General features: G+C 38.9%; 1 protein-coding gene across 1 annotated transcript in view; it reads right to left on the reverse strand.

Annotated features, from left to right (window-relative positions):
- Nucleotides 1-6,552: 6,552 nt before the first annotated feature.
- GOLPH3L (golgi phosphoprotein 3 like) overlaps nt 6,553-16,755 on the reverse strand; it is a 40,078-nt gene continuing 29,875 nt past the window's right edge. Inside the window, exons 3-5 of the mRNA XM_021688133.1 lie at nt 16,208-16,339; nt 13,882-13,996; nt 6,553-7,375 (exon numbers count right to left, since the gene is read on the reverse strand). Coding sequence (XP_021543808.1) covers nt 6,948-7,375; nt 13,882-13,996; nt 16,208-16,339 — 675 coding nt within the window. The 3' untranslated portion in view covers nt 6,553-6,947. The remainder of the gene's footprint in view (nt 7,376-13,881; nt 13,997-16,207; nt 16,340-16,755) is intronic.

Consider the following 16,755-nt stretch of genomic DNA (forward strand, 5'->3'; position numbering starts at 1 on the left):
AGGTAAACATAGTGATTCAACAATTCTATACATTACACAGTGCTCACTACCGTAAGTGTGGTCACCACGTGTCACCATACGTTATTACAAGATACTGACTATATTCCGTATGCAGTACTTTTCTTTTTTCTTTTTTTTAAAAAAATTTATTTACTTATTTGACAGAGAGAGGCAGTGAGAGAGGGAACACAAGCAACAAGAGTGAGAGAGGGAGAAGCAGACTCCCCACTGAGCAAGGAGCCCGATGTGGGGCTCGGTCCCAGGCCCCTGGGATCATGACCTGAGCCAAAGGCAGATGCTTAACGACTGAGCCACCCAGGCGCCCCTAAGATTTTATTTATTTGAGAGAGAGCACAAGTAGGGTGAGGGGCAGAGGGAGAAGCAGACTCCCCGCTGAGCAGGGAGCCAGATGAGGGGCTCAATCGGGGACTCCAGCATCATGACCTGACTGAGCCACCCAGGCGCCCCTGTATGCTGTACTTTTCATCCCCATGATTTTTTTATAACTGGAAGCTTGTACCTTTTAATCCCCTTTATCTATTTTGCCCATCCCCCAAACCTTTCCCAGTTTGTTCTGTGTATTTGATTCCGTCTGAGATTTTGTTTGTTTCTTCAAGGTAACTAGGATGGCTCATTCTTCTGTGCCTTTCCATTCCTCCTGCCACTGCCCCTTGTCAATAAGCCAAAACTGGAGTCATGAGACCTTGGGAACAGTGGCTGGTGATTGTGGGCAAAAATATGAGGATAATTTTCTACACTCCTCTATACCCCCTTTTATTATCCAATCACTTCCTGAAGCAAGTGAAACAAGCAGAGGGGGGGGTGTTTGTTTTGCTTTAGCTTAAGACTTATATTGAAATATACTTACAGAAAAGTACACATGTAATAAGTGTACAGCTCAGTTTTCACAAACTGAACACAGCCATGTAATCAGCACCAAGATTAAGAAACAGAATATTACTAGCACTTCAGAAACCCGCCTTGTGCTCCCTCCCAGTTACTACCCTCTAAGGGTAACTTCTAACAACACTGACCGGTTTTACCTTAACAGGGTTTTTCAGATAGATGGAAAAAGCTTAGTGGAGGAAAAGAAGTTGGAAAGGAGAGGTCCAGACAATCTAAAAAGAAGAGGAGAAGGGAGGAGGGAAAGAAGAAGAGGGAATGAAGATGAGGAGGGAGGGAAAACAGAGGTTTGAAGAAAGAGAATCTGCTACCTGCTCGGCTGCCCAAGAAACCCAACTGTGATACTCTTCTTAAGCTTCCCTCTTTCAGGTGCCTGGGTGGCTCGGTCGTGTAAGCATCTGCCTTCAGCTCAGGCTCATGATCCCAGGGTCCTGGGATCGAGTCCCACATCGGGTTCCCTACTCAGGGGGGAGTCTGCTTCTTCCTCTGCTCTGCTCGTGCTTTCTCTTGCTCTCCCTCTCTCCCCCCCCAAAAAAACCCCAAAAAAACAAAAAACCTTGCTTCTTTCTCCTGCTCCAGCCTCCCACGTCTTTCCCCAACCCACTACCCTCCCTCCATTGACAGGGTTTTAAGGTTGAAAGCCCTTTGCTCCAACTCTCCCTCACAAGTCTTAGGTAGCACATTAAATTTCATTAGTGATCCATTCTTTGGGGTTATAATTGTCCCCTTTTGACTGAATACTCTTTTAAATACAAAAACTACAACAAAGAGTAAGCCACTATCAGTAGCTGATAGTATATCCAAAGGCCCTGACTAACCAATGTGCTACTTATAGCCAGGCACAGTTACCTAAAAAGGGAAAATTCCCTATGTCCCTATACCTCCTCACCTTCTCCCTTTAAATACAGTCCCCACAGTCTCTGCTTTCCTGTCCTGCCCACCACTCCCTAGGTACATTTTCTTCCTTTTCTGTGATTTTCTTTCTAGGGTCTTCCCTGGGCCAATATTTCACACTGTAGCTGTTAGTTAAAGTTTATCTGATTACTTAATCCAAATTTAAAATGGCAACTGATAATAATTGATTTGGTATTTTCTGGGTAATTTGTTGGCACTTTAATGCAATTTCAATGGAATTTCAATGCAATGGAAGGACAAGGTGAGGTAGTTATGAGAAGAAAGGTTTTCTGTTCTCAGGGAAAAAATTATAAGAGACTTTGAAATGAGCAAAGGGGAACGCCTGGGTGTCTCAGTCGGTTAAGCGTCTGCCTTCAGCTCAGGTCATGGTCCTGGGATCGAGCCCTCCATTGGTCTCGTTGCTCAGCGGGGAGCCTGCCTCTCCCTCTGCCTGCCGCTCCCCCTGCTTGGGCTCTCTCTCTGACAATAAATAAAATCTTAAAAAAAAAAAAAAAGAAAGAAAAGAAATGAGCAAAGACATTGTTGGGTATTGTCTAGAGGAGTCTTCAGACTTATCTATGGCTTTCATTGTCTTTGAACTATTTTATAGTTTTTAAGTTGAGAAAACTGATGGCAATGCAAATTATTTTTATTCATAGAGACAATTTGAATTTTGTCTAGCAAGATACAATTGATTTCCACCCTGTGAAAAAGATCATCCTAAACATTATATATTATACACTATAGATATTGACTAATTTTACCTCTATTAGCAAGCAAGTTCATTTCAGCATTCTTAATTGCCTATGTATATATCTGTCTTCAGATTTTCTTTTGAGCCGGTTTAACACCTTATTAGTTCCATCATTTGTGTAAGTTATGATTTTCCTTTTTTTTTTTTTAAAGATTTTATCTATTTATTTGAGAGAGAGAATGAGAGAGAGAGAGCACATGAGAGGGGGGAGGGTCAGAGGGAGAAGCAGACTCCCCGCTGAGCAGGGAGCCCGATGCGGGACTCGATCCTGGGACTCCAGGATCATGACCTGAGCCGAAGGCAGTCGCCCAGCCAACTGAGCCACCCAGGCGCCCCGATTTTCCCTTTTTGAAAATTATCTTTAGGGCGCCTGGGTGGCTCAGTCATTAAGCGTCTGCCTTCGGCTCAGGTCATGATCCCAGGGTCCTGGGATCGAGCCCCGCATCAGGCTCCCTGCTCTGTGGGAACCTGCTTCTCCCTCTCCCACTCCCCCTGCTTGTGTTCCCTCTCTCGCTGTGTCTCTCTCTGTCAAATAAATAAATAAAAAATAAAAATCTTAAAAAAAAAAGATGGTATCTTTTAGAAATCTAAAGATACGTGAAAAGCACACATACTCACCCACAAATTCCAGCATGACAAATTATTTTGTACATATTGTTCTCCTGCCTCAAATAGCTCAGCTCTTCCTCCTCAACCTGAAAAGATTCTTCAAGACTGAGTTTAAATGGAGGAAGGAGAGAGTAGTGGTTAAAAGCATGTACTTGAACTTAAGCTCTGCATTGTGTCCTTAGGCAAGCCTGAGGTTTCTCTAAAATAAACTTATAGGATTTTAGTGTTGTGAAGAATAAATAACATATAAAGTAGCATAGTACCTCACAAATGCTCAGTACATGAAAGCTACTATAAATTAATATAACTCCTCTAAGTCTGTCCTAATGGTCCCAGGAAGAAGGTTACTCCTTTCTTTGTGTGTCCAAATATTAAATTTAGGGGTGCCTGGGTGGCTTAGTTAGTTTGGTGTCTGCCTTCGGCTCAGGTCGTGATCCCAGGCTCCTGGGATCAAGCCCACGTTGGGCTCCCTGCTCTGCGGGGAGCCTGCTTCTCCCTCTCCCTCGGCCTGCCGCTCCCCCTTCTTGTGCTGTCAAATAAATAAAATCTTTAAAAAAACCCACAAATATTAAGTTTATGTTTCTATTAGAGCACTTACCAAAAAGTATCTTATTTTCCCACTTTAATGTGAATTATTGGGAGTGAAATTGTATCCTACACAACTTTTTATTGTCAACACCCAGCAAGTGCCAGTTTTTGGCACTTGTGCCAAATTTGTAAGTACTCAATATTTGGGGGATGAATGAATTACAAGCAATAAAATATCAAGCAGTGTTCTCGAAATTTAACATGCAGCTTTTGGAGACTGTTTAAAATGCAGCTTCCTAGCCCCTCACCTATACCAGAGACGAATTTACCAAGAACCTGCATTTTAGCAAGGTAGCCCCCACCCCAAGGTGATTTTGGTGCAGTACTCTTTGCACCACGTTTTGAGAAACATTGTATAAAGGATGACTTAAGGGAACAATACTTTGCTTGAAATAAAATTAACAAGTGTAAACAATCCTGGTAAATATATTTCTTATTGTCCCCTGTGCTGTAGACATTATAAAGAAGGGAAGAACAGTAAGCCAATTACAAGCACAATTATCTTTTTGTAGGTGCCACTTTAGGCAAGAAGCTTGAGCAATGGAAACTTGAGCAAGGCAGAAGGGCCCACCATAACCCCTGGCTGAATACAGACAGGCCATCAGGTGACCCACCTCAAAATATCCAAAGGCCCTGACTAACCAATGTGCTACTTATAGCCAGGCACAGTTACCTAAAAAGGGAAAATTCCCTATGTCCCTATACCTCCTCACCTTCTCCCTTTAAATACAGTCCCCACAGTCTCTGCTTTCCTGTCCTGCCCACCACTCCCTTGCAATGTATTCAGTAAACTTCTATCTCCTTTTTCTGCTTCAGGTGAGATCCTTTCACCACCTGTACCTCCAGATTCCACCCGATCGGGTTGCCTCACATTTGGGGGCCCCATCTAATTGGGAGAGACACCATACTTTTCACATGTTGTTAACTCTGTCACAGCGAGGTATGTTACCTGTGTTGCGAACTTAAGACTTTCAGCTCTTAAATAAGTTTAGGTGTCACTTGCAAGTAGATAATAGGATAGAACATACTCCTTTTCTTCATGATAATAATATTATAATTGGGTAAATTATTTTGATTGAGGGGACATTTTTCAGACCACATTAGCTGCTCTTCAGGTTAGCCTTGATGTGCCTGCCCCACCCACCCCCACAGCCTATATATGTTACGACTCTATGTATTCCTAATTTTCTACACAGGATGAAACAGGCTGGTCTCCTGGTGTAAAGGGATAGTGTTATTGGCCCTGTGTGGAAAGTTCTTATTTCCAGTTAAAATAATTGAAGTTGTAAAACCAGAGAACCAATAATTGATATTTATTGTACAGAAATGTGAAGGCCATATGCATTAAAGGAGAAGGTGTTTTGCAGTGAATACAGATTCAAACTGAAAAAATCCTCATTGAGATACAATATAAAAATAAACACTGACCAAGAGTTGCAAGGAAGAACTCAACTCAACTTCTGCCCCCCATCCCCCCAATCAAGCTGATACTTTCCACAGGAAAACCTGGTTTCAATTCCTGCTGAATTGTTCAAATGGAAAGGAAAATTAAGTCAGGTAGATACAACACATGGACTGGTTTTTGTACTTCCAGAGAGCCAGACTGAAACTCTACTCAGGCTCACATTTAGAATTCATTTCACACTAAAATTTGTATCTCTAGTCACATAAGCAATACCTGAAGTGAAAAACTTAATTGAGTTAATTGAGTTGGGGAATTTTGTGGGGCTAAACAGGTTTGGGGTAGGAAATGAAAGTTACAATCATTCATTTAATTACTGAATATCTGATATCAGGTCTGGGTTGTCTGTATTAGCTCTCTGACAACCTGTTTCTCTGTAATGGTCATGAAGCATGCTCCATTAAAAAATATTAGCATAATAAATGCTTGACCTTAGCACAACTTGGTGTCTGTCCTCTTTATATTCCCAAACACTAGACTTTATATTAGCATTCTTTTGACACCAAATTGCTCTTCTAAACAGGATTTATCTTAATCTTCTCTTTGCACTCACTATTGAATTGAAAAAATTGAAACTTTTTAGAGATTTGGGTAGATAGATGGTTGTGTTGAAACAAGACTAATGACTAGGAGGGTAACTGTGAATGAAATGTAGACAAAAATACTCCTAGAACCCTTAAATATAGACAGAGTCTATCAATTTATGAAGGAAGTCGAAGATAGGGAACAAGAACATCTGGAGTTTAGATAGACTGTCTGGACTCAGGATGCTGCTATTCAGCAACTGAAATTTATAACTCCCTCAATTCAGAGACATGTAGAGTATATCTGGAGGAATAAGGACAGTCATGTGCTAATGGGTGGAAATTATCATGCTACCTCCCTCCCTTATAAATCATATAACTGAAGGCTGAAGGACATGGTTGAGAGATACATTTTTTTTTCATTCAGACTTTTGTCCTAATGAATGAGGGAGTAGGATAATGCTAAGAGAGAGTATAGAATATATTTCTGATTCTAGGGCTGTGAGAACCAGGCAATCAAATTTGCAATCTTCTCATTAGGTTAGAAAAGGAAAGAAGAAAAAATCATTAGTGGGACATACAATCCCAGAGACCATCTGCTCCAAAAATCAGTTTTGTTTCCACTGCCCCTTATTCAAAGAGACAGTTATTTCAATAACTACATTACTTAGTAGAGTCTGAGAGACAAAGACTGTGAAAACATGTATTTAAGGTAGAAAACAGGGGTGCCTGGCTGGCTCAGTCCGTAGAGTATGTGACTCTTAACCTTGGGGTCGTGAGTAAGCCCCATGTTGGGCGTGGAGCCTACTTAAAAAAAAAAAAAGATAGAAAATTTTTAAAAACTTAATAAATGGTTTGCTCTATATCTCACTCACATTTTCTGACTGGAGAACTTCAAATCCCACTTAGATATTCCTGCTTATCCAAAAGCACACTGGGTGGAAGTAAACCAAGAAATGAGAAAAAATGATAATTGGGTGTGTGTGGGTTCACCTAGTTTATTCACCTCTGTAGTGGAAAAATAAGGAGAAATAAAGTCTGTTTACAATGGCCAAAGTTTATGGAGAAGCCCTGAAGCTGCTCTCCCCAAATCACAAATCTGATTCAAGAGAAGGAAAAAAATGATGAAAAACATCTCATCACACAAAACTCAGTGTGGTGTCTCTGACAGTCACCAGCCAGCAGGGGAAAAGGAGAAACCCACCCACTGGCTTTAGGATTTATTGAAGGCTGCCAGCACAGCCCAGATCATCTCTGTGGCACTGTGCTTTGTCCCCTCCACTTCAGGGTCCAGTTCTACTAGATCCTTGGCTCGATTCATTGCCACATCATACTTGTCATCTGTCAGAGAGGAGAAGACATTCTCTAGCACGTCAGAGGAGTGGGCTAGCACCAGGAGTGCTAGTGTTCGCTTGTCCATACGCTGAGGGTCATTTACCCACCGCTCTAGGACACTATCTTGAAGTTTTTTGACTAGTCGTTGTTTCTCTGTTGTATTGGTCACTGGATGAGTAGTCATATCAAATAGGAGGAAATTCTGCTTCTCAGTGGTTAGAATACCCTTTTCTACTAGGTTCTTTGCAATTCGCTCTCTTACATTTCTCAGCTGGTACTGTAATTTGAAGGGGTTCCAGGTTTCACCTTTGGGGAAAAAAAAAACAGAAGACTTGAACAACACTATAAGCCAACTAGACCTAACAAGACATCTACAGAACATTCCACCCTAACAGCAGAATACATATCTTTCTCAAGTGCACATGGAACGTTCTCCAGGATAGACCATATGGTAGGCCATAAAATCAGCCTTAATAAACTTAAAAGGACTGAAAACATCCAAAGTATGCTATCCAACCACAATAGAATTAAATTAGAAATTAACAGACAAAAATCTGGGAAATTAAAAAATATGTGGAAATTAAGCAACCCACTTCTAAATAACCAACTGGTCAAAGAAGAAATCACAGGGAAATTTAAAAAATACTTTGAGTTGCATGAAAATGAAAACACAACAGACCAAAATTATGGGCTGCAGCTTAAAGCAGTGCCAAGAGAGAAATTTATGACCCCAAATGTTATATTAGAAAAGGAGATGTCAAATCAATAACCTAACTTTCTACCTTAAAAAAGTAGAAAAAGAAGAGCACATTAAGCATGAAGGGAGCAAAAGAAAGGAAACAGTAAAGATTAGAGAGGAGATAGATTGAAACAATGAAAACAATAGAGGAAATCAATAAAATCAAAGTTGAAAAGATCAACAAATTGACAAACCTAGACTGACCAAGAAAAAAGAGAAGACTCAAATTACTAAAATTAGGAATGAAAGAGGAAACATCACCACTGACCTTAAAGAAATAAAAAGGGTGGTAAGAGGACACTATAAACAACAGTATGCCAACAAATTAGATAACCTAAAAGAAATGGACAAATTCCTTGAAACACACAAATTATTTAAATTGACTCAAGAAGAAAGAGAAAGTCTGAATAGATCTGTAACAGTAAATAGATTGAATAAGAAATTTAAAACTCCCCCCAAAAAGCGTGGTTAAGATGGGTTATTGGTAATTCTACCAAATGTTTAAAGAATACTACTAATCCTTCACAAACTCTTTCAAAAAAACAGAAAAGGGAACACTTCCTTAAGTATTACTCTGATACCAAAACCAGACAAAGACATCACAAGAAAACTATAGACCAATATCCCTTATGACTATAGGTACAAAAATATTCTACAAAATACTACCAAATAAAATCCAGCAACATATAATAAACACTATGTAACAAAATTAGGTGGGACCTATTCCAGAAATGCAAGGTTGCTTTAATATCCCCAAATCCAATTATGTAACACATCATATCAATAGAATGAAAAGCAAAACCAAATGATCATCTCAATCAACACAGAAAAAGTATCTGACAAAATCCAACATACTTACATGATAAAAACACTCAACAAACTAGGAATAGGTAGAACCTTCCTCAACCTGATAGAGGGCATTTACAAAAAACCCACAGCTAGCTTCATACTTAATGGTGAAAGAGTCAGTGTTGTCCTGCTAAGATTAGGTATAAGACAAAGATGCCATTTTCATCACTTCTATTTTTTTTTTCTGGAGGTTCTAGTTGGGCAATTAGGCAAGAAAAAGAAATAAAAGCATTCAGATCAGACAGGAAGAAGTTAAGCTATTTTTATTTTCAGATGACATGATCTTGTATACAGAAAAATCTAAGGAATCCACTTGAACTACTGCAACAAATAAATTCAGCAAGGTTGCAGGATACAAGATTAATATACAAAAATCAACTGAATTTCTATTCATTAGCAACAAATAATCTGAAAATAAAATTAAGAAAACAATTACATTTATAATAGCATCAAAAAGAACAAAATACTTAGGAATATAACAAAAGCAGTGTAAGATTTGTCACTGAAAATTACAAAATATTGTTGAAAGAAATAAAGATTATCTAAATAAATGGAAAGACATCCCATGTTCACAGATTGGAAAACTTCATATTATTAAGATAGCAATATTCCCCCAAATTGACCTACAGATTCAATACAATTCCTATTAAAATCCTACCCTGCTTTATTGCAAAAATTGACAAGCTAATTCTATAATTCATATGGAAATGCAAAGACCAAGCATGGCCAAAAAAATCTTGAAAAAGAAGAATAAAGTTGGAGGACTCACAGTTCCCGGTTTCAAAACTACTATAAAACTACAATAATCAAAAAAAACAAAACAAAAACCAAACCCTACAATAATCAGGAGAGTGTGGTATTGCATAAGAATAGACATATAGATCAAAAGAAGAGTCCACAAATAAACCCATATATTTACGGTCAAATGATTTTTTACAATGGTACCAAGATAAATCATGGAGGACAGAACAGTATTAGGACAAATAGTGCCAGGACAACTGTATTTCTATCTTCATGCAAAAGACTGAAGTTGGAGCTCTATTCCACACCATATACAATTAACTCAAAATGGACAACAGACCTAAATGAAATAGACAAAGCTATAATCTCTTAGAAGTAAATACAGGAATAAATTTTTTAAATAAGATTTTAAAAATTTATTTGAAAGAGAGAGAACATGTGCGTGCAAGAGAGAGAGCATGAGTGGGAGGGAGAGGGGCAGAGGGAAAGGGAGAAGCAGGCTCCCTGCTGAGCAGGGAGCCCAATGCAGGGCTCAATCCCAGGACCCTGGGATCATGACCTGAGCCGAAGGCAGAGGCTTAACCAACTGAACCATCCAGGTGACCCAGGAATACATTTTCATGATGTTGGGTTAAGCAATCATTTCTTAGATATTACACAAGTAATAAAAGAAAAAAAGATTAATTGAAAAGTATTAAAATTGAAAACTTTATCTTTGAAGGACACCATAAAGAAGTGAAAAGACAGAATGGAAGAAAACTTTTGCAAATCCTGCACATGATGAGATTTGTATCTAGAATATATTTGAAAAGTACAACTCATAGTAAAAAAGGTAAACCTAATTAAGAAATAAGTAAAGTATTTGTTTTTTTTTTTTTTTTTAAGATTTTATTTATTTATTTCACACACAGAGAGAGCAAGAGAGATCACAAGCAGCGGGGGGCAGTGGGAGAGGGAGAAGCAGGCTCCCGGCCGAGCAGGGAGCCCAACATGGGGCTCGATCCCAGGACCCTGGGATCAAGCCCCGCATCGGGCTCCCTGCTCCGCAGGAAGCCTGCTTCTCCCTCTCCCACTCCCCCTGCTTGTGTTCCTGCTCTCGCTGTCTCTCTCTCTGTCAAATAAATAAATCTTAAAAAAAAAAAAAAAAAAAGAAAACTCATACATTGGTGTGGAAATATAAAATGGTGTAGCCACTTTGAAAAACTGGCCCCATCCCTGTCCTTAAGATGTTTAAAGTCTAGTATGGGGTAATAGTGGGGAGACAAAAATAATATTTGAAGTGGGCCCTAATGACAAATTCAAACTGGACATAGATGATAAGGTTCTTTAAATTATTAATCACTGAGGTATGACATCAGGGATGATGACAGAGTAGGAAGTGCCAGACATTCCTCTCTTCACCTAGACAACAATTATACTAGAACCTAGAATCTTTTTTTTTTTTTAAACTAGGCTCCAGGGGCGCCTGGGTGGCTCAGTCGGTTAAGCATCCACCTTTGACTCAGGTCATGATCCCAGAGTCCTGGGATCAAGTTCCGCATTGGGCTCCCTGCTCGTCAGGGAATCTCCTTCTCCCTCTGCCCCTCCCCTTGGTTGTGAGCATTCTCTTTCTCTCAAATAAATAAATAAATAAAATCTTTAGTAGTTTTTCTTCCCCTTTCCTTAAAACAAACAAACAGGGCACCTCCTCCACTCCCCCTGCTTGTGTTCCCTCTCTCGCTGTGTCTCTCTCTGTCAAATAAATAAATAAAATCTTAACAAACAAACAAACAAACAAACCAACCAACCCAGGAAGACAGAAGTGAGTCTTTACATACAAGGGATCCTCAGTAATATTATCAGCAGATTTCTCATCAAAAAATTTGGAAGCCTGAAGGCAGTGGGCTGATATATTCAAAGATATAAAAGGAAAAAAAAACTGTCAAATGAGAATTCTATACCCAGAAAAACTGTCCTTCAAAAATGACTCATACTTCCCAACTTCAAAACTTACTATAAACTATAGTAAGTAAAACAGTATGGTATTGGCATAGGACAAACATAGATCAAAGCAACAGAGCAGAGAGCCCAGAAATAAATCCTCGCATCTATGATCAACTGATTTTCAACAAGGCTAGTAAGACTATTCAATGGGGAAAGGGCAGTCTTTTCATGGATATGAGACCAAAAGTGCAGGCAACAAAAGAAAAAATAGATAAACTGGATTTCATCAAAATTAAGAACTTTTGTGCATCCAGGATTACCATCAAAAAAGTTGAAAAGACAACCTACAGAATGGGAGAAAATATTGGTAAATAATGATGGATCTGATACGGGATTAATATCCAGAAAATATAAAGAACTTCTAAAACTCAACAGCAATAACAATAGGGAGCCAACAGGGTGGCTCAGTTGGTTAAGCATCTACCTTTGGCCCAGGTCATAATCTCAGGGTCCTGGGATCGAGTCCTGTGTTGGGCTCCCTGCTCAGTGGGGAGTCTGCTTCTCCCTCTCCCTCTGTGTATTTGCTAGCTCTCTCTCAAATAAATAAATAACTAAATATTCAGATAAATAAAATCTTTAAACAAAAACAGTAACAACAGAACCTAATTAAAAAAATGGGCAAAGAACTTGAATAAACATTTTTCCAAAGAAGATATACAAATGGCCAATAACCTATGAAAAGATGCTCATCACTGGTCATTAGGGAAACACAAATGAAAACAACAATGAGATATCCCTTCATGCCTACTAGGGGAGCTAATAATTAAAAACGAAATAAAACAAAAAATAGAACAAGTGTTGATGACAATGTAGAGAAACAAGAAAGCTCATGCATGGCTGGTGAGAGTGTAAAAGGGTGTAGCCTGTACAGGAAGTAGTTTTATGGTTTCTCAAAACATAGCACTATCATATGACCCAGCAAGTCTACTCCTAGCTATATATCCAAAAGAATGGAAAGCAGGGACTTGAACAGATATCTGTATACTAATGTTCATAGCAGCATTATCCACAATAGCTAAAAGGTGGAAACAACCCAAGTGTCCATCAACAAATGAATAAAAAAAAAAAAAAGGGTAGATCTGAACAATGGAATATAATTTGGCCATAAAAAGGAATGAGATTTTGATATATGCTACAACATGAGCAGACCTTGGAAACATGCTTAATGCAATAGGACAGATATAGAAGGACAAATATTGTATGATCCCACTTATATGAGTTACCTAGTACAGGCAAATTCATAAAGACAAGTAGAAAAGAGGTTGCCAGAGAATAGGAGGGTGGGAAGAAAGGATGTTTGGAATGATGAGAAAGCTTTGGGTATAGAGAGAGGTGATGGTTACATAACACCTTGAATGTATTTAATGTCACTGAATTATACATTTATGAATGGTTAAGACAATAAAGATTATGTTATGCATATTTTACAATTAAAAAAGTTAACTATATAAATTAAAACACATCCACAAAAAACACATCTGTGAATGTTCATAGCAGCATTATTCATAATAGCCTAAAAGTGGAAATAATCCAAATGTCTACCAACTGATGAATCAATAAATAAATGTGGTACATCTATACAATGAAATATTATTTAGTGATAAAAAGGAGTCAAGGTAAAACTGGGGAAGTTCTAATAAGATTGGTGGATTTTATCAATGTCAATATCCTGTGGGTCATATTATACTATAGTTTTGTAAAAGATTATCACTGGGGGATCCGGGCAGTGTATAAGGGATCTCTCGGTATTATTTCTTACAACTGCATGTAAATCTACAAATATCTCAGTAAAAATTTCCATTAAAAAAATTGTCCCAGAAGGTAACACTGGCTGTGATCTCAAAGTGTCCTGCTTTCTCCTAAAATTTTATACCACAGAGCTACTTACTTATATTAAAGTTTTTGAACTTGCCCTTAAAAAAAAAAAGATGAAGTACTGGAACATGCTAAAACACGGATGAACCTTAAAAATATATCTTAAGCCAGTTACACAAAATGTACATTTCATTTATATGAAATATCTAGAATAAGCAAATCTATAGAGACAGAATGTAGATTAGTGGTTGCCTAGAGCTGGGCAGGAGGCTTGGAAAAAACTGCTAATTAGTATGGGGTTTATTTTTGGGGTGATGAAAATGTTCTAAATTTAGATTGTGATGATGGTTGCACAATTGTGTGAATATACTAAAATCCATTTAATTGTGTACTTTCCATGGGTCAACTGTATGGTGTATGAATTATATATCAATAAAGATGTTAAACATTTTTCTTGTGAAGAATATTTTTAGAGAACTTATAGGGTGGGGTGGCAGAAGTAAGATGAAACCTTGGAAAACTTTATGTATTGATTAACCATGCCTTTTCTGTCCCTCTTTAATACATTTAAACAGTGAACCATGTATTTCTTACCCAGCAGCTTTAATTCCTGTACTCCTATTCTTGAACTAGTAGCATAAAGATTACAAAGTGTGGGATTTTTGAACCATTTGAGCCATTTTACCTGTGAGTAGCTCTATCCATGTCTGGACGGTTTCTGTGGGTTCAGTTGCTTTGATGTGTTTGAGAGTTTCATCCAGTAAAACATCCCCTGTTGGGCTATCTGACTTTAGCAGTACCTTTAAAAGAAGAATCAAGGGACCCTAGTTCATTTACTTAATTCAAATTAAAATCTTTCAGTATACCATATATGTATTATTGGTTAAGTGTTGTAAGAAATGCAAAGCAACTTAGTATACTGTTCCTTTCCTCAAGAAATTTAAAATTTAGTATGGGATAATAGTAAGGAGACAAAAATAACATTTGAAGTGGACCCTAGCGACAAACTGGATATAAATGATCATGGAAAAAATACGCAATAAGTCTTTGGGTCTGCAAAACCAACTTTAAAAAAAAAATATTTGAGAGAGAGTGAGAGAGAAAATGCGCAGGGGGGGAGAGGCAGCAGGGAGAGAGAAAAGCAGACTCCCTGCTGAGCAGAGAGCCTGATGCGGGACTTGATCCCAGGACCCTGGGATCATGACCTGAGCCAAAGGCAGACGCTTAACCAACTGAACCACCCAGGCGCCCTGGAAAACCAATTTGTGAAATAATAAATATAGGAAAGTCAGGAAAGGAACCAGTTTTGGAGAAAAGTTGATAGGTTTGATTTTAACTGATAAGGGATAGCCAAGTTGAAATGCCTACTCAATAGTTAAATAGGGTAGAAAAAGAAGGCCTAGGATTTGATAGGTTAATATCATGGAGGTGATAGATGAAGCTGTAAGGTAAATGATAGCTCCAAAAGGACAGGAAGTTATGCAAAAGGATACAAACTGAGTCTTAGATGTTAAGGAATGGAGAAGTACAAGAAATAGGGTACAGCCAGAGAAGCAAGAAAATGTAATATAACAAAGGCCAAGAATGGAGAAAATTTCAAGTAGGAGGAGGTGGTCAAAAATGTCAAATGCCACATATAGCTTAAAAGAGAAAAATAAAGACAAAAGAGAGGGTGGTGATAGAGCACCTGGCTGGCTCAGTTGATAGAGCATGTGTCTTTTTTTTTTTTTTTTTAAGATTTTATTTATTTACTTGAGAGGGAGCGATAGCAAGAGAGCACAAGTGGGGTGGAGGGTTACAGAGAGAGGGAGAAGCAGGCTCCTGGCTGAGCAGGGAACCCGATGCGGGGCTCGATCCCAGGACCCCAGGATCATGACCCGAGCGGAAGGCAGACGCTTAACAACTGAGCCACCCAGGCGCACCCCCCCCTTTTTTTTTTTTAAGATTTTATTTATTTGACAGAGAGAGACACAGGGAGAGAGGGAACACTAGTAGGGGGAGTGGGAGAGGGAGAAGGAGGCTTCCCGCTGAGCAGGGAGCCGGATGTGGGACTCAGTCCCAGGACCCTGAGATCATGACCTGAGTGGAAGGAAGACGCTTAAAGACTGAGCCACGAAGCACCCCTCACTTTTAAAAATATTTTATTTATTTATTTGACACAGAGAGAGAGAGAGAGTGAGCGAGCATAAGGAGGGGGAGCAGCAGACGGAAAGGCAGAAGCAGGCGCCGGATGAGCAGGAAGCCTGACGCAGAGCTCCATCCCAGGTCCCCAGGATCATGACCTGAGCCAAAGGCAGACGCTTAACCGACTGAGCCACCCAGGTGCTCAGAGCATGTGACTCTTGATCTCAGGGTTGAGTTCAAGCCCTACACTGGGCACAGAGCCTGCTGGTGATACCTAAAGAATGTAGTTTTGGTAGAGTTCTGAGTATGACAGTGAAGTTATGAGTGGAAAAAATAAGTAGTAAAAAATGGAGACAGGAGTATAACTCATATGGTGGACCTGACTTGCTGTAAATGGAAGGAGAAAAATCTAATGGTTATCTGAGCATGACTAGAGTTAAACAAAGACTCACCTGACCCATGTGTTTGCCCCCCTGCTATATAACACTCTATTTCATAATGTTATATAGAGGGAGTAATAACAGCATCCTAAAGTGATTTTTCTGCATAAAAAAGACAAAACCATAACCTTCTTAAAACTCTTTAGATGATGGATATTTGAATTTCTCCCTCTGCTATAGGTTAATTAAAACTGTTAGACAATGGAACAACTGAGTCAGTGATATTTATCTTGTCTCACTACTCAGATCTTCCCATTCCCCCCAGGGGCACCTGGATGGCTCAGTTGGTTAAGCATCTGACTCTTGATATTAGCTCAGGTCTTGATCTCAGGGTCATGAGTTAAAGCCCCTTGGAAAAAAAAAACAAAAAACTTCCCATTCCTCCAGAATGGAGCATTAGTATCTGCCCTTTCATAACTTAGGAGGATGTCCACAGAGGTGCTGTACCTTTCTGTCCAGCAGTCGCTTCTTACGCATCGTGGGGGGTTCCAGATAGATTCGACCCCGCATGGCCAGCTCTATCAGGATACCCCCTCGCAGGCCAGATGATATGCAGTCATTCCAGAAAGATGTGTAACCCTAGAGAAGGCAAAAGAGGAGAGAAGGAATTTTTTTTTTTTTAAGCAGAACATTATTATATTTAAATACACAACTTCTATACAGCCAAAAAGTAAAACATCACAGTAAAATGGTGGTGAGAACACATGGTATTTCTTTTGCAATGCATGGTTAACATCCTTAGTCATAAATGACCTTTTAGAAATCAGTAACAAAAACACTAACATTCTGAGAGAAATGAAAAAGAAAACACAGAGGAAAATGAAATAACAAGTGACTAGTAAGGTTTAAGGACATATGAAGATGACAAGCCATTTTTTTTGTAATACCACATTTTCAAAGATTAAAACATTGAAATGTAATGTTTGTACTGTTTAAGAAAATAGAAGTCTCATAAACAAACACTGGGAGACAAGACTGACGAGGACAATCTACAC

The sequence above is a fragment of the Neomonachus schauinslandi genome, chromosome 4 (genome assembly GCF_002201575.2).
Source record: "Neomonachus schauinslandi chromosome 4, ASM220157v2, whole genome shotgun sequence".
NCBI lineage: Eukaryota > Metazoa > Chordata > Mammalia > Carnivora > Phocidae > Neomonachus > Neomonachus schauinslandi.